Source organism: Camelus ferus, chromosome 16 (assembly GCF_009834535.1).
Source record: "Camelus ferus isolate YT-003-E chromosome 16, BCGSAC_Cfer_1.0, whole genome shotgun sequence".
NCBI lineage: Eukaryota > Metazoa > Chordata > Mammalia > Artiodactyla > Camelidae > Camelus > Camelus ferus.
The window spans coordinates 50,829,242-50,855,035 of NC_045711.1; the positions used below are offsets into that span (position 1 = coordinate 50,829,242).

Consider the following 25,794-nt stretch of genomic DNA (forward strand, 5'->3'; position numbering starts at 1 on the left):
GCAAACTTACAGCAGAAGGAAGGCAAGTGGCCAATAAGCACAGGAAAAGATGCCCATGTCACACATCAAAGCAACATAACCATGAGAGGTCAGCAAAGACGGGAAATACTGATATCATGATGTATGCAACTTATTTTCAAATGATAGCAAGATATATGTGTGCATGGGTTATGTGTGTGTGTGTTTGCAGAGAGGGCGGGGTAGAGGGAGAGACCTACTCTCTGACCCTTTAGCAGCTGATATTTAAAACTCAGTCTTTTCCATCATTCACCTAGATTATCATGCCACTGGGTCCAAAAAGCTATTATTCTACAAACTATATATACTTGTTGAAAGTAGTTCAGTCTGTCTATACCGTAATAAATGGAAGGTCACTATAAGGAAAAGTATAACAAATCAGTAATCCTCTGCCCAAACCAAAGATTGCTGTCTATCTAGAAAAGTCTATGTTGAATTTCCAAATTCCAGGACACGTATTCTTGTCACAGAGTACTCACGGGCAATACTGGAAAGCAGTTTCAGCTGGTGAGAGTCTGTCCTAGCCACTGGAGCCAGGTTCTGGTCTCCTTGGCTTCAGGCAACCAGTAAGAGAGCTTATTAGGATAAGGAGGTGGAGGACTCAGTGGAGCACATGGGTTATAACTCTGGCCTCTATGCTGCCTAAATAAAGGTCCCTAATTAGAGAAGACTAATAAAATGACTATTAATTTCAACACAAAGACAAGAATGATTAATACAGAATGTCGACAAGGATGTGGAGAAATGGGCCAGAGGCTAAATCGGTACAGGATTTTTAGAGGACAATGAGTACAGAAGCCACAAAGCCTATGAAGTTCAAGCTTCAAGACCCCTCACCCCACCAAGTGCTGGGGGTTCCAGGCAACTGGAGAGGGCAGGTGGATTGCAAATCAAGAAGCATTTTTATATGTCAGCGTCGCTGCCAAAATGCCTATGAAATCTCAAAAGAAGAGGACCTGGATCTTCAAGGCCCCACAATTTGTAGCAAATTATTTTCTTATTCTAAATAAATAATCAATTTGCATTAAATTTGGTCCTTGTAATTCTGTATTTTTTTTAACAAAGAGGGCACCCCAACAAGTATAAGCTTCAAAACCCCCAAATCTGGATCCTTTCTGATTTAGTCATATCTATCAATGCTGGAATATGCATGTCCTTTGACCAGAAATTCTACTTTTAGGAATATATACTAAAAACAAGAAACAAAATCTTAGAAATGCCTAAAGGTGTGAATGAGGACGTTAATTGCTGTTTAGCCAAGAATTGAGAAAAAAACTTTATTTCTGTAAGTAAGGGATTAGATAACTAAATTACGTGGCATCTAAGCAAATGGAATAATATGCCATTTTTAAAAAGGAAGACACTATATATTTAATGACATGGAAAATGTCTAATATATTTTAGGTGAAAAAGCCCCTTTTGGAATAACGTGACCTGACATTTACTGGTGTTTCCTCATGCAGCTCCTTCTAAACACTCCATACACATGATCTCCTGTGATGGTCATAACCACTCCCTGACCAAGATACATACCCACTTACAGACAAGGGAATGGGGCTCAAAGAAATGCAGGTCACAAGCCAAGCTGGGCTTTAAACCCAGGACTCTGGCTTCCAAGGCCTCAATACAATACAAAATGAAATGAAGCTTTGTAGAGTCCTGTGGCTTACAGAGGGCTTCCACATGAGTCATATGGTCCTCACACCAGTCTTGTGCGGGGAGGGTATAGCTCAGTGGTAGAGTGGGTTAGCGCGTGCAAGTGCAGGTTCGGTCCCTAGTACCGCCATTAAAAATATACAAATAAACCTAACTACCTTCCCACCCAAAGCCAAAACACATAAACAAACGGAAAAGAACTGCTGTTCCTCATACCAATCTTGGACCTATGAAAAGGATTATTCCTTCTTATGGATGAAGCAAGAGGTTCTTTTTCTTAAATTTCCAAATCTGGTGGGTGGCAGCCCTGGGCCCCTTTCTGCGTGTACCGCTCTTTACATCGCAGCCCATCCACAGCCTCCTCTGGGGGCTGCACAGGGGCTGGAGCAGCAAACCTGAAGCTGAGGATGCCACAGGCCCATGGAGAACCACCCCCACTGGGCCCCCACCTCGCAGCCCTCAAGCACACATGGGCCCTTTTCCATGATTTATTTGTGGTATCTGATTCCTCTTCTTTGCTGCCTCTGATAGCATGGTTACAGCTCACCTCTCCTAGCACAGTGGCTTTGCACCTTAGTCAGCTGCTACACCATCCTGGAAAGTCTTGTGTCCCAGTGTCAGCCCTGCCCAGGGCAACTTAGCTTTCCAGCAGAACCTGGACGGAAAACATGGGTTGGCTGGCTCAGGGAAAGCCTGTGACCAACTGTAGCATTCTGTGACACGCCAGGGCTGGTGATGAAAGTCAGGGATAGAGGGCACCAAGGATCACAGGTCGTGACAGAGCCAGGCAGAGACCACAGGCAGAGCTGGACTCCGAAGGAGCCACGGGAAGCAGAGACGACCACGTCGCCTGAGAACACAGGTCTGCCGAAGCTACTCGGGGGAGAAGCTGTTTGTTTCGCTTCCTGTTACATATTACCTGCTGACCAGAGGTTCCTAGGGCCTGGGCTAGGTGGACCCAGCTTCTGCCCAAGGCCGGAATTACCCCAGGCAAAGCCTCTGAATCCTTTCAGAAGCCACCAGGGAGGGAGGGAGGCTAGATGGGAGAGGCCCGTGGAGCTGCAGGAACATCCCCCACACTCCGGCCAACCACTGCTCCCCTGGGCAAGATGCCATGCCAGGCACTAGCAAGGAGGCTTGAGAAAGGAAATTGAAAGCCACAGCCTGCTTTTGTTCCAAGTCATGGAACACGGCCTCTGCCCTCCCCCAACAGGCATGTGATGCCAGGCTGGCCCTCAGACTCTAGGAAAACCATATATCACCAACAAAGCTAAAAGACAGCAACCGCCTGGGTTCACAAATTTCATTTTATGTATATGAGACAAAGCATTTCGCCTGAATTAAAAGGAAAAAAAAGAAAACCCACGAATCAATAAAGACAAGTAATCTGACACAATAAATGGGCAAAGAATATGAGTATTCACTGAAGATGTTTCAAAAGATGCCCAATCTCTCTGGTAATCAGGGAAATGTAAATCAAACCCCACAGTGAGCTACCCTTCAGCCCCTACCAGACCGGCAAACACGTTAACTTTCCTCAGTGCTAAGTATTTGCCAGCTTGTGGGGAAACAGCAACTCTCGGTCGCTACAGGTGGTCACGGCAGCACAGCCTCTCCAGGACAATTTCAAGAAGAGCTGAAAATGTCAACCCTTTAACACAGCATTTGCACTGCTGGAGACACAGTCATATGATGGACATCTAAACAGCAGGTAAAAAGACTAATCTAGATCTACAGGTGTCAATATAAATAGATCACAGAAACATACTGTCGGGTGAGAAAAGAATGGCACAAGGATACTTCTGCTAAAATTATGAAAGCATATATATTGTTTATGGGTACAAAAAATAGGAGAACTAAGAGCGCTTATTCCTTGCTGGCCATGATTCTAAGTGCTTCACAAACGATATGATATACTGTGTATCGACTCAGAGACATGTTAAAAGCAAAAAACATGCTCTGTCATGACATACATGAAATTTACGACAGTGGCTCTCTGGTGAGGGGTGGGATGGAGGAGGTACAAAAGGGACATCAACTTGATCCATAATATTATATTTATTTTATAGTTTTTATAACAAGTATGGCTATATTTTAATTTGGAGTCTTGGTTACACAGATGTCTGTTATTTTATCATGTGATGAGTTTAAAGTTTTTTTTTTCCCATGTGACAATTTTAAGAAGGAAAATACAAGAGGCTTGATGATCTCCTAAGAAGGGTACTTCAACGTTCGAAAGATGGAGCAACTCCCTGGCACAGACAGAATGACCCACAGGACCCGTCGTGTGAAGGGCCAGGCAAGACTAACTTTTACTCAGTGAAGAAGAGCCCCTAGTCTGTCCCTGAAGTTCATGAGCTGTTCTTGTGGGCAAGCCTCAGTCCTCAGTCAACACCTTCACTCTTCTACGAGACATGGTTCCACCTAAATGTGCCAATGTACCTTTGAGTGCATGGTAGATGAGAGGCAGGCTCTCCTCTTCCATCTCCCTTGCACATCGCTCCAAGATTCATTATTCAACACAGGAGCCCACGTACCGCTCACTGATGCATGCACTATGGGGCTCAAGGAGAGGAGGGGCTCCTTTCCCTAATTTGCACAAAGACACTAGGCTGGTGGTTGATCTGGGAGTGACACTTGATATTGGAATAGAGATGGCAGATGTTTGGGCAGGAGGGGGACAACTTTTAACCTGTAATAGCTGTTTTATCCTGAAATAAGATGATAATTTTTATGTACACACAGATAAGTGACACATTTATACTAGCTACAACATACAACTATCGTTCAAGAAAATGAGGGTACTGTTGTGAGAAGTACAGTCCAAAGAGCGCTACTGGATGGTCATTTTCTTAATTGATGGCCATTTTAATGCATGGTGGCCACTAAAAGCACAAAAATGACTATGATGTTTAAAAAAGGTCCTCCAGTGGGGGAGGAAGAATGTTGACCCAAGTCTCTTAGAAAAAAATTACTCAAAATAGATCATAACATCTTGCAAAACTGTAGTTTTTAAAACTAAAACACATTCAGAAGAAGACATGGGAGAAAATCTTTGGCACCTAGAGACGGGCAAAAAGTTTTAAAACTTGACACTACAAGCCCCATCCATAAAATTAATAAACTGGACCTCATCAAAACAAAAGCTTTTTGCTCTGTAAAAGACCCTATTTATTAAGAGGACAAAAAGATGACCTACCGAGTCAGAGAAAATATTTGCAAACCACGTATCTGACAAAGAGCTATTATCTAGAATGCAAAAAGAACTCTGAAAACTCAAGAGTAAAAAAAACCAAACAACCCAACTAGAAAATGGGCAAAAGACATGAAGAGATAGTTCACCGAAGAAGATACACAGGTGGCAAATAAACACCCAAAAAGTTATGTTATTCAATGTCATTCGTCATTAGGAAAATGCATATCAAAACCACAATAAGATATCACTATCCACTTAAAAGAGTGGCAAAAATGAAAAATAGTGACAATACCAAATGCTGGTGAGGATGCTGATCACTCACACATTGTTGGTGAGAATGTAAAATGGTACAGTCATTCTGGAAAACAGACAGTTTCCGTATAAGCTAAACAAGTAATTACCATATAAGCCAGCAATTGCACTTCTGGGCAGTTTTCCCAAAGAGATACATAGAGTTGGCCTTCATTATCCACAGGCTCCATATGCAGGTGTGGAACCGGTAGATATGGAGGGTTGACTGTACTATAGCCATTTTGTGTAAGGGACTTGACCATCAGAGATTTGGGTATTGGCCTGGAACCAAACTCCTGAGGATACCAAGGAGGGCAGTAAACAATTATGTTCCCAGAGAAACGAAGACACAGTCACACAAAAACCTGTACATGAATAATTATATATAACAGCCTTATTTGAAAAAACTGGAAACAACCCAAATGTCTTTCAGTGGGTGAATGGTTAAGCCACTGTGAAACCAACATGGTTAAATCCATATTAAGGAATACTATTTAGTAATAAAAAGAAGGGAACTACTGATACACAAAACAATATGAATGAATCTCCAGAGAGAGAATTAGGCTGAGTGGAAAAAAAACCTAATCCCAAAAGTTTACATACAGTATGACTCCACTTACATAACACCTTGAAATTACAAAATCATGCTAATGGAAAACAGATAACTGATAGCAGATTGCTAGAGGTTAAGGGGGAGGTGGAGGTGGGAGAGAAGTAGGTGTGGCTATAAAAGAGAAACTCGTGGTGGTGACACTGTCCCACCATGAATATCCTGGCTGTGACACCAAACTACAGTTTTGCAAGATGTTATCATTGGGGGAAACTGGATAAAGGGTATTTGGGATCTGTTTGTATTATTTCTTACAATTGCATGTGAAAGTAAAATTATCTCAAAATAAAAGTTTTAGGGGGAGGGTATAGCTCAGTGGTAGAGTGCCCAGCATGCACGAGATCCTGGGTTCAATCCCCAGTACCTCCATTTAAATAAATAAATAAACATAATTACCTCCCCCCTCTCTAAAAAACCCAAAATAAAAACAAAAGTTTTAATTAAAAAAAGTTCTTAGATGATATAATATTGGGGACCACAAGGTGTAACTGGGCTGCCCAGTTCAGTGGGTCTAGAAGCCACACTGTCTCCACCACTCTCTGCTGGGATAGCCCCTCGACACATCTGTAAGACCTATCCTGGGGCCCCCACTTCTCAGTTTGCCTTTCTGCTGCTACACCCAAGAGGTGAAATGTTGGGCAAATGAGATCATACCCCCTTCCCCATGATTACCAAGGAAAGCTAAACTGTTTAATGTATAATACACACTCTCATAATTTGTCAAGATTAGTAAGTCACTCCTCCCAAAAGCATTCCTTGGTTTTTGAGCAAAAAAGAGCCAGACACGAGAGTATATACTCTAAGATTCAAGAATAGACAAAATTAACCTATGGAGCTTAGAAATCAGAACAGTGGTAGTCTCTGGCTAAGAGAAGGAACTGACTGGAAAGGGGCACTAGGGAAATTTCTAGCGCTGTGTGGCCTGTATAGTAGCCTTGTCACATGTGGCTCTGAACACGTGAGACGTGGCTACTCTGAACTGAAATGTTCTATATGTGTTAAATACACACCAGATTCGGAAGACTTTACGAAATAAAGAATACAAAATACCTCCTTTGAAGTTCTTAAAAGATTGATTACATGCTGAAAAGATATTTTAGCTATGCTAAGTTAAAGAAAACATATCATTAAAGTTAATATTGTTTATTTCTTATTACTTTTTTAATATGACCACTAGAAAACTTAACATCACATATGTGGCTCACATTGTATTTCTTTTGAACAGGACTGTTTTAGAGTGATGAACAAGGTCTGTATCTTGGGGTGTTGAGTAATGAGTGTATACACTTGTTAAAATTATCAAACTGTACACTTTTGTGCATTTTACTGTCTATAATACAACCATAAAGCCCCATGATCCTTCCACCACCCAACACAACCTTCCTGAAGGAGTCTACAGCCTACAAAGAACACAGACTACAGAGAATCCCCACGTAGTACGAGTTACAATAAAGATTTTGAGCAGGGTACTCTATATTGGTGGAAGCTTCCATTTTCAGCGTGAATAAAATTGATGATGTATGTGTGTTTGTGCCCATGTAAAGAAAGTAAACAGAAAATTATTTGAGTCCAGTAAACTCAAGAATACAGAGGGCATTTCTGAAAGCCTGAAACACTTGGGGTAAGGAGGCATCCATGCTGCAGACTTCCACTTGGGCCACTGTTCTAAGCTCCCGGGAAAAGCACACAGGAGTTGGGGTGGAAGCTGACTCAACATTTGCCCTTGATGGGATCACCATGGTATATACAACATCTGGCTCTTAGCTTTCTAGGGTCAAAACTCTCAATGTTTTCTGTTCACTCACAGAGGACTAGAGAAAATCCCAGAGTCTGGAAGTTAGGAGCAGTCCATAAGGGTTTAAGCACAAGTAAGACTTCATATAAGTACGCAGGCTTCATACTTCAACCACAGCCCTCTTGGATGCAGCGATCAGGCTCAAAGCCCAGCCTCCTTAGGAATCACAGAATGTCCACAGAAACATAGAGTGCTTCTCGTCCAAGTGGCCTATTTTACAAAGAAACCACGGTTCAGAGAGGTTGAGTGACTTGCCTAAAGCCGTACTGAACTAGAAGTGGTAGGGCTGCGATTTGCTTTCCTGTCACCTGATTCCCAAATCGAGAAACACACGCATGCCAACGAGGTTCACAGAACGTTACTCATAAGCTAGAAATACAGCTTGTTTATTTCTGAAGGGAGAGGTGCCTGGCAGGATTACTGGTACCTGTCATTTATCAGGACACACCCCCAGCAAGGCTCACTCAAGAGATAAAATTACATCCTGTACTTTGGTTTGTTCAACATATTATCAGAAAGAAAGAAAAAATAATAATAAAGCAGCCCTTTATCCCAACACTCAGTGTTAAGCCCAGACAAGCCTTAGCAGCTCCAGCTTGGTTTAAGCAGTTGCCTCTGTCAGAACTGTCTCCCTCCTGCTCTCCAGACAAGGTTACTAAACTGTGAGCCTTGGGGCATTGTAGTAAAGTGCAAAGCCATTGTTACACAGCACTTCCTGTATCATGGCTCATCAAAGCAATGGGTTGAAGATCTCCTTGGCACCGGGCTATGGATTAAGAATTTTCTTACATGACCTCCTTTAAATCTTACAAAAATATGATTTACACAAAACAAAAGTCTCAAGTTCGATTTAGTCGCAAAGCAACCAGCCAGAAAGATCTATCTGACTCCAATGTTTTTGTCTGTAGATTGAATAAATAAACAATGTAGGGGGCTGTTAGGTGGGCCTCACACCCAGGGTTCAAAAGAGTTCAAGCACAAGCAAGAGTTCGTACCAGTATGCAGGCTTCATCCTTCAAACTACAGCCCTATCAGCCTCAAACCCCAGCCTCTTCAGCAAGGCCCGCCTAATCCCATTCCCACCAATCAGATTCCTCCCTGCTTTGATTGACACCAAAGGCTTCGAATGACATAGCAGGCTTTCCGTCTTGAACTAGTGGGCCTATGAACTTCCCTGTAGATCCCATTTAGGCAAAGAAGTCATTGCAAACAAGCTCACGCATCCTTGTATCCCCCACCGCACCCTCCACAGTAGACCGGATACCTTCTGTATGTAAGGCAGGAGAGGGTAACTAAAACTGGCGTGTACCATTCACTGATTACCATGTCCAAGTTTATAGTTTATTTTCTATTGTTACATTTACATTGGAGGAGCCCCTGTGTAATGTGTAGGGATATCATTACCAAATCACTTGTTAAACATCTTTGGGAGATCATGGGAAGAGTCTACCTTTTGTAACTGTTATGGTTTCCACTCAAAACACTTCCAGGCTTAATACAATCCCTTTATATAGGGACAGCATTTTATAGTTTCCAATACTGGCCCTACCTGATTATAGCCAACCCCTGGGAGGGTGATCCAGAAAGCCTACTCACCCCTCTGCCCCTACCATCAGCACTGAGTCACTACAGCCCCTGCTCTGAGCATCACACTCAATTCTGAGAGGCTTAAGCCACTGTTCTGTCCTTCCCACCTCCAGTGCTCCCAACACCCTGGATGCAGCTGCCTCACAGCTTGTGCCAGACCAGCTTTAGAGGTCTGGAGGAAGTCTGCTCATCTTGGGTTCATCCAGGAATCAGTATCAGATTCCTCCCTCCAAGACTCCCTAAAACCCCAGGCTAGACCATCTGCCTTCCTTGGGGATGGGAGTGTGTGGACAAGGGGAAAGAGTGGGTGATTCAGGAGATCTGGAGAGCAATGAACAGCTTCTTCTTTCTGTGTGGGGAAAAGGCTCCAGACAGCCCTGACTTTGATAGATAAGGGAGTGTCCAGCAGTTCTAGGGACTAGACTTGGGGCCGGGCAGAGGCTAATATCTTGGCACCTGGCCAGGAGAGAGAACAAGATGCAAGAAAGAGGCCACTGAGGAGGGGATCCTCCCCTACCTTCAAATCAGTTAGAATTCTTACCTGGACACCATTGGGAGGTTCTCAGGGAGCAACACTGCCCCAAAGCAAAGGCTGAAAAGAGCAAGCCGTTGTCAGTCCAGCAAGTTGGGAGCATTGGTGACAAACTCAACAGGCTCAGAGGTTAGGTAAGTGTACTCAAGGTCACACAGCAAGTAGGTGGAAGAGCCAGGACTATAACCCAAAGCAGTCTGGTTTCAAAGTTCTTGCTTATTCCTGACAGGCAACCCTGCGCATCTGGTAAGTAACAGGCATGGGGTATTGAGCAGCAACACAGCAGGCTGTATGTGACCAAGTGAGAAAGAGCAGAGGACAGAAGTCTGGGAGCTTTCTGCACCATAGCACTTAGAACACTTAGGACATGGCCCTTAGAGATCATCTTGATTTATCTTCTCCCTCACTACACTACAAGTTCCTCGAGGACTGGGTTCTGTGGCTTTTATACCCACAGCACCCACCAGGTACTTGACATGACATATTTTCTCAGTAATATTGAATGCTTGAGACTCTTGAGGGTTTCTGAAGGGGAAAATAGGAGCAAAATCAGTGGTAAGGGCTCAAATACAGGGAGTGGAAGGGATGGGATGGAATTAGGCCAGATGATCAGGAAATCTTTCTCTGGACACATGGATCTCCTCCTGACACAGAGTCAGGATTTCTCTGAGGCCTGGTGCCCCTACCCTGAGGTTGTAGGCCTGCAGCAGGTAAGAGACCTGCTTTGTTTACACATAAAAAAGTCAAAGGACAGCCAGGGAGGATGGTAGCTCAGTAGTAGAGAGAGCTTAGCATGCATGAGGTCCTGGGTTTAATCTCCAGTACCTTCATATAAACAAACAAACAAACAAACCTAATTACATCCCCCCACCAAAAAAAAAAGTCAAAGATCAGGAATAATGCCATGTGGCTAAAGGTGGCCTGATTTAGCAACAGGAAATATGTACACTTTGGGGGGTAACCTTCCCTAGAGCCCTCACAGTCTAAGGGAGCACCCAGGAGTCCAGAGGTGAGGCTTGGGGGCTATGGGGGAGCAAAGGCTGAGTTTGCCTAGGGAGGCACCAGGAGTTAGTGAGTGATTGGGCAGAGGAGAACAGTTCTCTTCATCAGAATCCCATCTACTGACACACCTTGAGCCACTGGGTTTTCCCAGAAAATTAGGCCTAGCGATCTGAAAGCATTGCATGCTTTCTATTTTCAGAAACCAGCAAGTTCAAAACTTTGTGATCTCGGAGTTCTAGCCAAAAGAGGAGTTTGCAACTCCCTCCAACTCCCTTCATCCGTTTTATTTTTGCTTTTTGTTTTTCAACCAGTTTTCTCAGACAAGAAACCACTTCAGGCTTCTTTTCCCATTTCCACACCCGGGCCTACACTCCATCTGGTATCCAACACCGTGTCCTGACTCCAGACTTGGTACCTGGCCTAGCTGGCTGGCAGGGCAGGCTCAGTGGTGCCCAGGCCTCCCCGTGCTGGGTGCTGAGGTAGAAACCGCCACTCATAACATCAGTAGAAGGCCAGCTCTGCTTAACCAATCCTCTCTCACATCTGCAGTCTTACAGGAAGGCAGCATTACTTACTATGCTGTTGCAGAGGCAGCTAAGCTACAGGAAGCGCACATCCTCCATATGCCAGCCCCATTCCACACTTTTCACTGAGGACAGAAGAAAACAGGCCCAGTAGGTAGCAAGGAGCTGAGCAGTGTTTGTTAGCAGCCGGTGAGGAGAGGGAAGACTGCTGAGCCTCCTGGCCTGGGGTGCACAAGACCAGGTGGAAGAGCCCCAAGTTTATCCCAGAAAGGGGTCCAGCCAGCTTAGAGGCAAGTGTCCTGGGGACAGAATCCAGGCCTTACTCCTGCCCATCCCCCTAGGGCTAAACTGCTAAAGGGCCCCCGTCCTGGCCCTCTGTGTGCCCCTGAATGGATAAAAAACCTAGAGTCCTGGACCAGAACCCGGGGTCAGTGCTGGGTCACTGCCTGCCACCAGCCTCAGCCCGTCTGTGCGGGCCAGGCCAGCATTTCCTGTTGTTTAGGTGCCAAGGTGCGGGGTACCTACTTCCCTACGAGTGCCATCCAGAGAAGCAGCAGCCGCGGGCCTCCCAGCCCGAGTGCAGCTGGCCCCCAGCGAGGCTCTGCAAGACCCCCAAGGTCCCCTCCCAAGGGACTGACCCGTCCCCTCTCTTTCTGGGCCGCGTACCTGAGGGGACGGACGCCCCACAGCTTTGCTTCCTGCCAGACCCGGGAGAGGCCAACCCGGGCCCCCAGCACCCCCGGACTCCCGGCGCACAGCCTCCCGAGGCGCAGCATCCCAATGTAGACAGCCATTGTTCGCGACGCCCGAGTCCCGACCCGAGTAAACTTTTAAAGTGCGCCGAGGCGGGGCGAGCGCGGAGCAGGCGGGGAGGCGGGAGGGTCGCCTCTGCCTATGGGGTGCGGAGGAAGCGGAGCCGGCCGGGCGGGGCGGGGCGAGGTGAGGCCCAGCCAGACTTGGAGGAAGCGCCAACGCGCGGGCCACCGTCTCCAGGACCCACCGCCCTCCTCCTCCTACCCTCGAAGAATTGCCCTGGTTTTCCCCTGGATCCGCAGTTCCCGGCTGCAGCCCGAGGCAGGTCTCCCCACAGGGGCCTCGGTTTGGGGGCGCAAGAACTTGTTGATTTCGTAGACCGGGAGCCAGCGGCGCGGCGAAGCCAGACGCCACCTTCCCCGGAGCGGAGTTAGCGCGCGCGTCACGTGCTGGCCCCTCGGGTTGCCAGCCGGAGACCATGGGAGCCGGTTCGAAGCGCCCCTTGACGTGCCAGCCGGAGCAGAGGGCGCGTGGGGATGGGGAGGCAGCTGGGACAAAGGGTGCCGAGGGCGAGCCCTCTGCGGGCGCGGGTCTCTGGTCCTGCTAGGAAGTGGCACTGGGCACCGGAGTGGCACGTGAGCCCGGTCCACAGTGTCTCAGTATAGCCGTGACCTTTCCTCCAGAGGAGAAGGAGGAGAACAATGGGGGAAAGGTCCTGGAAGAGTGACCTCTCCTTTCCTGACCTGGAGGCAGTGACACTCACTGGGCCAAGCAGAGCTGGCGTGGAGGGTGGGGCTTGGCCTGAGAAGACCTTTGCCTTGATCTGGGAACTCTGGCTCAACTGAGGTGGTGAGAAGAAAACTACACTGCTTCTCTTCATGATTTTGAGGCTGACTTCGGATCCCGCTGAAACCCTGGCTCTGGGGGAGGGTCTCCACACTTCGGTTGTGTGGAGATGGGATAGTAAGGAAGACAGGAGCAGAGATCATGGGGAGCTGGGCTTCCAAGGGCATGCCGTCCTAATAGACTAACTCGCAGACTCTGATAGCCTGCCCCGTGGAATGTGGGGCACTGGGGAGCGTGCCAAGTCTGGACACGCGCTGTGCTTTAGCAAGCTCTGCTCCTAGATTGCTGGGTGACCCTGGGTAAGTCATTTCTCCTCTCTGGGCCTGTGAAGTGAGGGTGGATACTGATCTCGCAGGCCCTTGCACTTTCCTTGCTAGTTTGAGGGTCCTGAGGGGAAGGGGAGGAATGAGTTCCTCTGAACTTTGCTCCACCCTCTGCTTTCGGCACACTGGGCTCTCCTAACTTCCCATAGATGCCATGGAAACACAGCTACCAGTTGCAAGGTATTTCCCATGTGCCAGGCTCAAGGATGTTATCTCTGGCCTCACAATCAACCTGCAAGTAGCAGGCATGCTCTGGAATGTGTCTCTGTTTTTATGGATAAAGAAACTGAGACCCAGAGAGGTTCAGCTACTTGCCCAAGGTCAAGGTGGGCACAGTGAGCACAGGCCAAAGCTCTGCCCATACTAGCCTTGCAGCTTTAGGCACGTCACAACACCTCTCCAGCCTCAGTCATCTTGAAAATGGGGATAATACCAGCCTCACACAGGGGGCTGGGGTAAGGATTGGGTACAGAGGCACAGAACTGGTACTCAACCAGTTTTCAGTGATTGTTAGTTTCTTTCTCCATCCTCTCCTTCTGTGTCTACACTCTGAGACCTCCCTCTGTGTGAGGTATTGTAAACTGTTTTTTTTTTTCTAGGAGGAAGAGTTACTTTTCATCTCTGCAAAGCCTTGATAGCTGTGGTCAGCACTGGTTCCAAGAGAGGAGAGGAGGGCTGGGAGAAAGGAAGCCAGAAATGAGTAATTTGAGAGTTCCTGAGTCTGGGTAGTGGATCATGTGTCACTCTGAGGGAGTAGGGAGCAGGGCACACTGGCTGTCCACACCTTCCAACTTTCCTCCCTCTTCCTTCAACCAACTCAGTTCCTCATAGCTCCCCAAGGGGCTTTCTGCCTGAGCCGAGCACATGTGCTATGTGCTGCATGTGACTTGAGCAATTTATGGCCCCTGTGATTTTGGTCTTGCCATTGGATACACTGAGAAAGCTCTTAGTCCCTCCCCTTTACCAGTATCCTTCCGTTCTGTGCTTCAAACCCGCTCTCAAACTGTAAACACCACTTACTGATTTTTTTAAATCTTAGCATCACCTGTGAAAAAGCCCAGAAGACTTAAGTTAGGGAACAGAATGTAAATGCTACAAACCTTGGAAGTCACACTTGACAGTAGCTAAGAGGTAAGGGACAGGAGGCAGATATTCTTACCTTATAAACTGAGGTGTCAAGAGATCCTGTTTATCGATGATGGAACATGAAATGAAGGGGTATGCCATTTAAAGTTACAAAGCAACCAGTGTATGTACAAAAATAACAATAAAACTATACTGGAAGAACTTGAGGAGGAAAGGTGGGAGTGCAAATCCTTACCTATCAAACAGAAGATCAAGAAATGGCTAAGAATATTGTTTAGAGGTAAATAACAGGGGAAAAAAACCCAGAAACCTTTAAAATAATTCAAAATGATTCCCTTTATACCTGAAGAGACATTTCTCCAAAGAAGGTGTATAAATGGCCAATAAGCATGTGAAAAAAGGGCTCAACATCACTAGTCATTAGGGAAATACAAGTCAAAACCACAATAAGTTAGCACCTCACACCTGTTAGGATGGCTACTATCAAAAAAACAGAACAAGAGTTGGGGAAGGTGTAGAGAAATTGGAACAACTGTGCATTGCTAGTGGGAATGTAAAATGGTACAGCGGCTGTGGAAAATAGTATGGCAGTTCCTCAAAAAATTGAAAACAATTATCACATGATCCAGCAATTCCATTTCTGGGTATCCACCTAAAAGATTTGAAAGTACAGACTTGAGCAGACATTTTTACATCAACGTTCATTGCAGTCTTATTCACAATAGCCAAAAGGCAGAAACAACTCAAATGTCCGTGGACAGATGAATGGATAAACAAAATGTGATATATGCAGACAATGGAATATTATTCAGCCTTATAAAGAAAGGAAATTATGGCTCATGCGACAAGGGTCATCCTTGTAGCAATCTTGAAGGCATTATTCTAAGTGAGAAAAGGACAAATACTGTATGATTTCACTTATATGAGGACTCTCCAGTAGTCAAATTCACAGAGACAGGAAGTCAAATGATGGTTGCCAGGGGCTGCGGAGAGTGGGGGAGAGGGACTTACTCTTCTGTGGGTACAGAGTTTTAGTTTCAGAAGATGGAAGTGTTCTGGAGGCCGGTGCCGGTGATGCTTACAAACAATATGAATGTACTTAATGCCACTGAACTGTATCCCTAAAAATGGTTAAATTTTATTTGTATCTACTTCACCACACACACACACAAAAGTGGTTCTCTTTGGAACATGTGATTGGGAGGAGGGGTGAAGCAGAGAAGTACTGCTTTTTGTCAAAAAGATTTTTCTTGTTTTATTTTCCTGAGACAATGTATATGTTTTATCTTAATAAAATTTTAAATTAATAGCCCAAGGGAGGAATCCTTAGTGTCACTGATCATTTACAGAGAGCGTGTTTCATGAGGTTTTCAGTGAGTGCCAAGGGGTTACTACAGGGTTGCAGGCAGTCTCAGAGTCAGATTTGGGAAGAATCCAGCTCTGCTGCTTTTCCTCTCAATGACCTTGAGCAGAGTTCTTTTTTTGTGGTGTAATTTTTCAGAGCTCTCTGTTGTAAATGACTGCTTCTAAGTAGGAGGAAAAATGTCTCCTTTAGGGAAAAAAAAAATCTCTTTTAAAGAAATATCTTCACTGTATGTCTGAGAAGGGAGCTGTCTAACAAGAAATGCAGCAGTCATGAAGGAAAGGTGGAAAAAAGGGATAGACTGCTGGCAGCCAGCCACATCAAGAACAAAGAGGAAGATGAGGAAAGGAGTTTTAATTTTGAAAGAAAAGATGACGTGATCTGATACATAATGCTTATACTCCAGTCAGATCCAGTAGCCAATACCAAAAATAAAACATCCAAGGAAAAAAAACAAGGCTGATAAAACTTGTTCTAAAAACGATGTTTCTGAGTTTCAAACTGAAAGTGGAAATAAGGAACTTGTTCTGAACTGCCATGTAAAGTAAAATTATTTTGATCACAGCTAAGAATTAATGGCAGACACAGGCAGACGTGATCTTAAATGATCAGTATCTCCTTGCTGACAGCTCAAAATTGAAAGAATGAGATCAGCTGCAATACCAGCAGCTGCCAAATTTTGTGAAAGCCTGGCTTTCACAAAGAGTGCAGGACAAAACTCCTTCTTTAGATGATGTAACTTTTAACTTTTCTTGGGTCTAAGTTAAGGGCTAAAGTTATTGAATAAGACCCAGTGTTATAAACCAAATCTATTTTATCTTCCTTTATTCATTCATTGGTTCAAGGGACATTTATTGAGCCCCCATGTGGTACCAGGCACAAGGCTGGGTTCTCAGGCTACAGTTATGAATAGGACAGGTATCTGCGCTCTGGCAGCTCACTGTCTAGTATAGAACACCAACCCTGAGACTGATGATGGCCTGTGGTGTGGCCAGAGCTGTGGGAGAAGGGGGACAGGACAGGAACATACTTTAGACATATCATCAAAGGTCTCTTAGAGGTTTGAGCTGGGTGAGTAGTGTATTAGTTTCCTAAAACTGCTGGAATAAATTACATAAGTTAAATGGCTTAAAACAACAGAAATGTGTGGTGTCCTCTTGCAGTTTTGGAAGCCAGAAGTCTGAAGTGAGTCTTATGGGATTGTAAGCAAGACAGGGCTAGTCCTTCCTGGAGGCTCCAGGGGATACTTGTTCCTTGTCTCTTCCAGCTTCTAGTGGCTCCAGGAATTCCTTGGCTTGTGGTTACATCACACTCATCTCTGCCTCCTTGGCCACATTGCCTCCTCCTCTTCTATGTCCAATCTCCCTCTGCCTTTTTTATAAGGACACTTATGATTACGTGTAGGGCCCACCTGGATGATCCTGGATCTCCATCTCAAGATCTTTAATTTAGTTACATGTGAAAAGTCCCTTTTGCCATGTAAAGTAACATATACACAGGTTCCAGGGATAAGGACACAGATAAATTTGGGAGCCATTAGGCAGCCCACCCCAGATAGGACTGGGAAGGGAAACTGGATGGCCAGTGGAGTGTTATATACAATGGGAATATGGAGAAAGTATATGTGAAGGCAGGGATCACATACACTCTGGAAGTTGCTAGTATTGTTTTGGGAGTGCTTTTTATGGGAGTCGTGGGAGGCAAGGCAGGACCTTATGAGGAAGGAGGTGTTAGTGGATAGAGAGATTCCCCCCCAATTAGAAAGCCCACCAAATGTGTGGGCCCTTGCCTGCCAGTTGAGAAAGAATTCTCAGCAGAGGCAGAGGGACAAAGGGAAAACCTGTTTTACTGCTCAAAAGAGGAAAAGAAAAGGTTAAGTGCTCAAGCAGGGAGCCACCGGCCAGGTGGCTGGTTGAGACAGCTCCACCTCCTGGCTGGGCCGCAGGGCTTCTGTTGGAGGGTTCTGCCATCATATCTTCATTCTGGTGGTGCTGAAGCCAATAACCTTCTTCCTATTACAGGCTTTTTTCCTTTTGTTGAGCTCGGTCCTAAAACAGAAGCTTTGGCAGGAAAGAGAACAAAGAAAGAAATGCTGGGTTATGTCCTTAGGATCAAAGCACCAGCTGCGGAAAAAAGCATCTTAGTTTTCTAGGCCAGGTATTAAAGCATCCCATTTTTCATGATTAGCCAGAGTCAGCAAGCCTGCCTAATCACCTCTCTCAACTCGGCCCTGAGAGACTTCATACTCAAGATTCTTCTTGGGGAAATGGACAAAGGTCACTGTCTTCTATAGCTACTTCCTACTGAAAAAGGGCGTTGGCCTGAGTAGAAGTCTCTCTTTACCTTATCTAAATCTAGATTATATGACCTCAGGATAGGCTTCAGCCAAGCAGTAGAATTTACTTTGAAACAGCTGGAGATGATTTGAAATAAAGCGAGAAAGTATTTGAATTTTTTAAAAAATAGGGCCAACAGGATAGTTATAATGGGGCCTAGAAAGGACAAGAGCCAAGGTAGACATGGGGCGATTGCCAACTGAATTCTTTGCCCTGTCTGTTATGTTTCTTGCCTGCTCCAGTAAGCCTTTGATCTTCTCCTGCACCAGGCCTGACTGGTTGTAGAAAAAAATGACATTCCTCCCTTAGATAGACACAGATCCCTCCTTGACTTTCAGTGAGAGGATCTAAGGAAGCCTTGCAACCACAAAGTTGCAGCTGCTTTGAGAGTGGCTAGAGGTGTCCTTGAGTCTGATACAGTTGAGAAAATTAAAGTCCTCATTAAGACAGGAACATATCTGAAGCCTTACCCATCATGGCCACCTAGTATTACCTTTGATGTGAGAACCACAGCTACTCTGTTTTGATTTTCAAGTGCATATCTCTACTTAATGGCCAAAGCAGATGCCACTGTTAATGATTTTAGTACTTTTTTAGATTTGAGGAGATGTAAGAACTTGGGCTCATAAAATCCTCTCCTGAAAATATCTAACTGAAGGCCTGCTCTGCCGGTTTTTCTCAGAGAACTGAACGCCTTATTCCTAATCTCCACCCTGAACTCCTTTCAGGGTGTGTTGAAAGTCAGCCACAGTAGTGCCTTATGACTTAATCCTGGTAGAGGCAGATAATAAGAGCCAATTTTTAGTTGGCAGGGTTCCCTCATTGTTATATATTCCACCATGATTTGGGAGGCATTTCATCCCACAGTGCTAGGAATGCTCATTCCGGAGTTAGGCAAAGATTTTGTTGGTAGGCTACTCAATATGCTATTACTGGACTGGGCCTTATTAACAGTAGCCGAAAGTCTCTGGACCACCTGTCTTTCTAGTCTGTTTTGGTCCAGGAGAAAGTTCCCTCTTGTTTCTTTTTATATTATTATTTATCACTGATCTTGTTTAGAACTATATATCTGGTCAACTGTTTCAAGTTGCCTAGTTGTCACTATCTTTATCAGCGGTTCAGTCACAATTTGGGAATATAAGAAACAATAATTTTGTAAAATAGGCAACATACAAATAATATAGCTAGCAAGGTCATAAGAAAGGTCATAAGAAAGAATTTGAGACAAGAGCTTCCACTGGGTGCAGTCCAGTATATCCCCAGGTTGTCTGACTTAGTCCATTCTATACCAGTCCTTATCTTTAAGGGAAGTTATATATTGGCATTGTCCATAAGGCAGCCAGCCTAATTTCCTAGTGTTACTAGACTAGTTATACTTAGTATGCTTCTCAACATAAGAGAGCCTTTAAACTTAAATGACCATAGCCTGGTGTTAACCACAGAAATCCATCCCACAATCGTGGGAGGTTATACTGTTGGCTGAAGTTTTAATTTTTGCTCTGACTGAGCTTGAATAACTTTAGAAGAAAACTCATATTTATGAGTAGGGTCAGACCAGGTATTATTAATTGGCCAGGTGAAAGGATCTCACCTAGTAATACCAACAGTGGCCTGAACAGGACTATAATTTCTTTTTTCCAGAATAAATTTCCTAAGGGCCATCCAACTAGAGACTTAGAGTGGAGAAATCCACCTAGGTAACCCAGAAGTGCTAGATATAGGTAACTGACCATAAACTTAACAATTGGATTAACTTTAACTCTACATAAGATTGTGAAATATATTTGGTTCATAAGCAAATGTGTGAACAATTATCAAAGTAATTGACATATAGTCCTGGTCCAGTGTCTTAGCTCAGCTGTCTACCTCACATGCTGTCTTTTCCAGTATGCAAAATCTCCTGCCTGCAGGCCGTGGGGTATTTGGATGGGGCATCCATTGGAAGATAGATTACCGAGCTAAGCTCCAGAAACAAACTTAGATTGCCCTTTAATAATTCAATTAAAAATAATTCAATTAAACATTTCAACAATATAAGGCAACAGCAAGGAACTATCCGGGAAGTGAGTCTTTGTAAATACAGATCCCAATTAACAAAACTAGAATTTACTATCCACTGAATCTCTTTTTCTCTAAAATTACCTTCATTTTTACCAAACATACCCAAATTAAGACTAATTTGTAAAACAAGTCTGATTAATTGATCATATTGGCTCTTTAAATTGGCTGTGCTGGAACTTTTCAGAAGAAACCTTAGACTGAAATTTTAAAAGGCCTCTCAGAGCCAGGAAAGCCATGCCAACAGCTTGTCATAGATTTTGCCTTATAGGTTTGGGTGAATTAAAAGAATTAAAAGGTAAAAAAGCTTTACAATCTGTTATCAAAAGCAGATTAACAGTTTAAGAAAATTTGTCCTCTTAACAGAGAGAGAAAACCAAACGTAGTTACGTACCAGCTTACTTTGAACAACAAAATTCATTTACTTGATTAAATTCAATATAAACTTAGTCAATCCTGACCATGCACAAAGCTTTTTTCTCTGGATTCCTTTTTCATAAACCTTCCCATTTTCTGTATCCATATTATTTTGTCCCCTAGTTTTCCCATCTAGAAATAATCAGCTCTAGGACAAAAATCACTTTATTTTCCCTTAACAAACTGCAATTCCATTCCTTATACCTTCTTTTTTTTTTTTTCAAGACACACAGCCTACATTTCTACTATATACTGAAGTGTTTATTATTTCTATTAGCTTTAATAACGTTTAAATTAGAATCCTCAACTCTAAAAAAACCCTTATTTCTAGTGAAAACTAAGTAAGCAATTATCTTTTTACATTAGCATTCTGAAATTGGCAAGCACAAATACCAGTAGTATCTAAAAACATGTGCTTTCTTAAAGAAAATATCTCAGGGTGGCACCAGACATATTCATCAATAGTCCTAAATACTTTCAGTTTCTCTGCAAAGGGGAGCCAATTTTCAGCAATTAATGTTTCTGTATCTTATTTTATTTGGGAATGACCTAGCTATTCCATAAACTTTCATCATTTAATTTAATTTAGCACAATTCTAGATTCAAAGTGCCAAATATCTGGAGAGATTATTCTTAAGTATGTGTTTCTAAAATATAATTATTCCTGAAGTGTTCATCCAAAAGCTCTTATCTCACCTGCTTTTGATTTACTTATAAGAATTTCATTTCACTAAATTATTTTTCTTGCTGACAAATTTGCCACAGGTACAACAAGATCTTATTTGATTTCTATTAAACCTAGGTGCAATGAAAGTATTATACTTGATTTTGATGACTCTAAAGACATGTCTATATTAATTAGATCAACAAACTTAAACCAACTTTAATACCTGGTACTAACTTAATATTGAATATTTCCCAGTTCATGTGCATCTGAAAGTAATTTTGTCTAGCTCCTTTTAGAAATATTTAGTTTATAAGCCCTTACCTTTAAGTAAATTAAATAGAGGTCTTTGATCATATTTTCCAGAGATAGAGACATCTGATATGTACACAGATATGTAAACAGACAAAACTAGAGATCCCATAACTTCACTTTAAAACCTGGTTTTGAATCAGGTATTACAATATAAACTTACTAGCCAAAAATAACAGTTGCTTGCTCAGAGGACTAAGGCCTTACTATTTGTGAAAAAATACCTTTAAGATTTATATTTGAGGCTATGAATTAGATTTTTAACGGAGGGAGGCTTTTTAGTGGTTTGAGTTTTAAGATGCCAAAAATTTCCTCTTGGTTTCTGGTTCTACCTGATTGAGATAATTGGGCTCAGTCTTAGGTCATTGTTGTATTTACATTTCTGACTTAGAGAGATTTGTGGGATAGACATTGCTTTTAATTCCCCATGAACTGGTCTGTCACCTAAAGGATATTTGAATGATTGATATGTCCTATGCAGTGCAGTGTTGTAAGCCTACTTTATCTTTTAGGATTATTCTTAATTGCATTTTCTTTATAAACTTGGCTTGCTGTCTTAGCAAGATAAATTATATTTTTTTTTAAATGAGAAAAAAAGATTGGTATGACCAACTATATTTGTAAATATGCTTTTCTATATCAGTGAGAAAATTTTAAACTGAAATGTAAGAGTTTTGTGTTCTGACTTTAGGATTTAATTTATCATACCTTCAAAGTTTGCATGAGGCATTCAACAAGGGCCCTCTTTCTGAGTTCACAAGTTAAACCCAGAGCAAATCTCTATTATTATTATTGGCCCTTGAATATTAGTCCCCAGTTTTACTTTATATTGTATGGCTCACGTAACACTATTGGTTTTCTTTAGTATGTTTAATGTTTCCTGAGGGGCAGATTTATTGCCCTGTCTAATAACACCAAGCAAGGGAAGTATTCCCCAGTGAAACTTGCTTATCCCATGATATAATTAAGCAAATAATGTAACCATCTTACATAAAAACTTATTTAAATACACCAATTTTTAATTGAAATATAGTTGATTTACAATGTTGTGTTAGTTTCAGGTGTACAGCAAAATGGTTCAATTGAATATACCATCTATCTATCTATCTATCTATCTATCTATCTATCTATCTATCTATGCCTTTTCAGATTCTTTTTATTTATAGGTTATTACAAGATATTGACTATAGTTCCCTGTGCTGTATGGTATGTCCTTGTTGTTTATCTATTCTATATATAGTAGTGTATATATGTTCATCTCAAACTCCTAATTTCTCCCTTCCCCCACCTCTTTCCTTTTTGGTAACCATAGCTTTTTCCCCCTATATCTATGAGTCTATTTCTGGTTTATAATAAGTTCATTTATATCATTTTTAAAGATTCCACACATAAGTGATATCATATGATATTTGTCTTTCTCCGTCTGACTTATTTCACTTAATATGATAATCTCTAGGTCCATCCATGTTGCTGCAAATGGTGCTATTTCATTCTTTTTTAATGGTTGAGTAGTATTCCATTGTATATATACCACATCTTCTTTATCCATTCATCTGTCAATGGACATTTACATTGGTTTTAAATATCACAATTTTTATAAGCTTTTATTTCAATCCTATCAACTGTATACTTTAAATTTTAGTTTTTATTAGGACTTAATAAACACGTTTTGATCTTATAGGAGGAGTCCTAGAAGCTTTTCTTTCTTTTTTCCCATGTCTATTTTGTCTAATTTTTTATAAAAGGCTCTGGGATCCCCAGAGAGGGTTTGAACCAAGGGACTCTGGCCCTTTGTCAATCTTTAGACTTGATTAGTTGGTCTAAGTGTTGCTCCAAGTAAATGTTGGTCAGGTATCTCTGTCTAATTCTTTTTCTCTCCAGTTAATCAGCCTAATTAACATCAGTTATTCTAATGATCTTATTAGCTTCTGTAAGACCCATTGAGGAAAAGGAGAGAACACAAATCATGCCACCCAAATGGGTTTTTCTTGTCTGTTTTAAACTAAGGGGTATTTTTAGGTTAACTGTATATTTTTTTCACTTTTTAATTTGATTTTTTATAGGTATCAAAGAACAGCCATTTACAATCAGAGTTCTCTAAAATTTTACCAGTTTAGAAATTTCTTCAGTTTATAGGATTCATCATCTGGCCATCAGTGAGATTTGTATTAATGGTGATTTAAATCAATAAGGTGAAGAGCCTTCCCTGTAAGAGAGTGAGGAGGATGCTGCCTAAATAAGATTCAGAAAGTTCACTCACCAAAAGTAAAAGCCTTTGTGGTACAGGCTTATGTAACGAACGTTAAGATGGCAAAAAGTCTTAGAGTTGATACAATCAAAGGATTGTTTAGAATACCAATCTATTTGCTTGGCTGCCAAATGTACACCATATTAGTACCTTTTGGATGGCAGAGACCAAGTTTTTTGTTTTGTTTTGTTTTTTAACATACACACACAAATACATCTAGACAAACACCCAAAGAGGATCAGGTAGAACATTTGTATTACAAAGGCACAGGAAGAGAAATGCAAGTTCCTCCTAGAAGGGCCTTTGCTTCTGTAAGATCAGAATTCTAAAAAGATGTTTTTCTGAAGCTGACTTTTCCATATATGGGAAGAGATCTTGTCATCTGTTAATTATTTATTCTCCATTTTTGTTTCTTTGATCTGAGCTAACCATCCCTGTTCATTTTTTTGTATGCAGAAGTGCAAGATATTTTGTTCCAGGACTGACTCACAGAAAATAGAAATAGTTGGAACTGTGGTCTTGGAAAGAAGGGAGATAAGAAACAGTTGATATCACAAGTCTGTTGACTAGAGAAAGGCAAAAAAGAGAAAAAAAAAAAAAAAAAGAGATGAGTAGAGTTTCAGATTTGGTGGGCTCCTTCACAGCTAGAGGGGTGTTCTCTCCCAAATCTTGAAGGTAGCTTCAGCCACTATCCAAAGAGCTACTTGAATCTACACAACTCAGGATGAGTCCCAGCCACCCACTATGGAGGGGAGCCATAGCCCAATAGGCAGATCAAGGTTATGCCCTGTGAGCTCTGTCGCTCTGTGGAGGAGGGAAGAAAGATAGAAGGAGAGAGAAAGAGAGACAGAGAGAGAAAGAGAGCTGGGTTGGGGGGAGAGGGAGAGAAGGAGAGAGAGAGGAGAGTGAGCCAGTTTGAGGGGGAGGGAAGAGGAAAGAAGATGGTGGCCTTACTGATGTCTCCATACCACACCAGGTGCACAGGCGTTATGGGACTTTTCCCCAGGCCCTTTTTGCAGTGGTATGTGGACTTGGCCCAACAGATCAGAAAGTATACAAAAACAAGTCCTCTGCCCATTGGGATTGATCAGGCCCTAATTCCTTGGCTCTGGTGGGAATCAAACCCATGTATCTACTGAAGACCTTCACCTGTGTCCTGTGTCCAGGACTTTGAAAAAGAGAAAAAAAAGAAGATGAGAAACCAAAAATAGAAGTAGGAGGGGACAGGTATAGGGGCCTGCAAGAAGTACAGAAGACTAGGAGAGCAAATATAGCAGCTGTATGCTTACCTAAGTTGAGTAAGCATCCATGAGTTGCATCAAGACAGAACAAAAAGGACAAAATGGAGTCCTAAAGGCAGGCATACTATTCAGTCCAGTCTGCGATGTCCAGTCTCAGGGAACCCCGAGTATTCAGCATTCACAAGTGCCCCACATTGGGCGCCATTTGTTAGCGGATAGAGAGGGATCTTCCCCAAATTGGAAAGCCCACAAACATGTGGGTCAGCAAGCCTGCCTAATCCTCCTCTCTCAGGAGCAGAGTGTATAATGATTACAGATTTTATTTCTAGTAAGCCCTTAGCTAACATGTGTCATGTGGTAAGTATTCAATATATTTTCAGTGATTTGAGTCAAATGAATGACTCAAACAAGTAATATTCTTAGAATGCCTGCTATCCATTTGTTGGAGATATAAATAGAAAAAGTATTCAAACCCTATGACCAAGAAGTGAGGTCTTTCAAGGCCTGGGCACTGTGTCAGGATGCTTCCAGATGCTGGTACCATGACCTAAGTTAATCCATCTTGTCACTGTACCATTCTCAGTGTACAGTTAGTGTCTTCCCTCGTGGTCTCACCATGGCACAAACAGAGCAAGGAAAGAAGCATGACAGCCTTTGCTTAACAAGGAAAGCCTTTCTCTTGAGCTCCCTAGCAGACTGTCTGGGGTTCAGTCAGTGTTATCCCAGCCAACAGTTCTAATGCAAAGCAGATGTTATGCTAAGGGCATGAGGTAGCCATAGGGCATAAAATAGCTCACGTTTGTTCAGGGTGATCAGGCAAGTATTTCTGGAGGAGGTGATATCGAGACTTGACCTTGAAGGATTAGCAGGATGGTAACAATGGAATGCAGGGGAAAGGCATTCTAAGCTGAACGGCATGAGAAAAGAGGAGGAGGT

General features: G+C 42.9%; 1 protein-coding gene and 1 long non-coding RNA gene across 6 annotated transcripts in view; one reads left to right on the forward strand and one right to left on the reverse strand.

The window, feature by feature from the left end:
• Positions 1-12,247, reverse strand: part of ACSF2 (acyl-CoA synthetase family member 2) — a 33,325-nt gene extending 21,078 nt beyond the window's left edge. The window contains exon 1 of one of the 5 annotated variants that reach the window (XM_032498102.1): positions 11,878-12,177. In XM_032498102.1, coding sequence (XP_032353993.1) covers positions 11,878-12,005 — 128 coding nt within the window. In that variant the 5' untranslated portion in view covers positions 12,006-12,177. Of the gene's footprint in view, positions 1-11,877; positions 12,178-12,228 lie in introns of those variants that run through there. The other 4 variants (XM_032498103.1, XM_032498106.1, XM_032498105.1 and 1 more) reach the window with 4 other exon arrangements.
• Positions 12,177-14,420, forward strand: LOC116669185. Its single transcript, XR_004326538.1, has 2 exons — positions 12,177-13,109; positions 13,733-14,420. It is a non-coding gene; the product is annotated as an uncharacterized LOC116669185 (long non-coding RNA).
• The last annotated feature ends 11,374 nt before the right edge of the window (positions 14,421-25,794 follow it).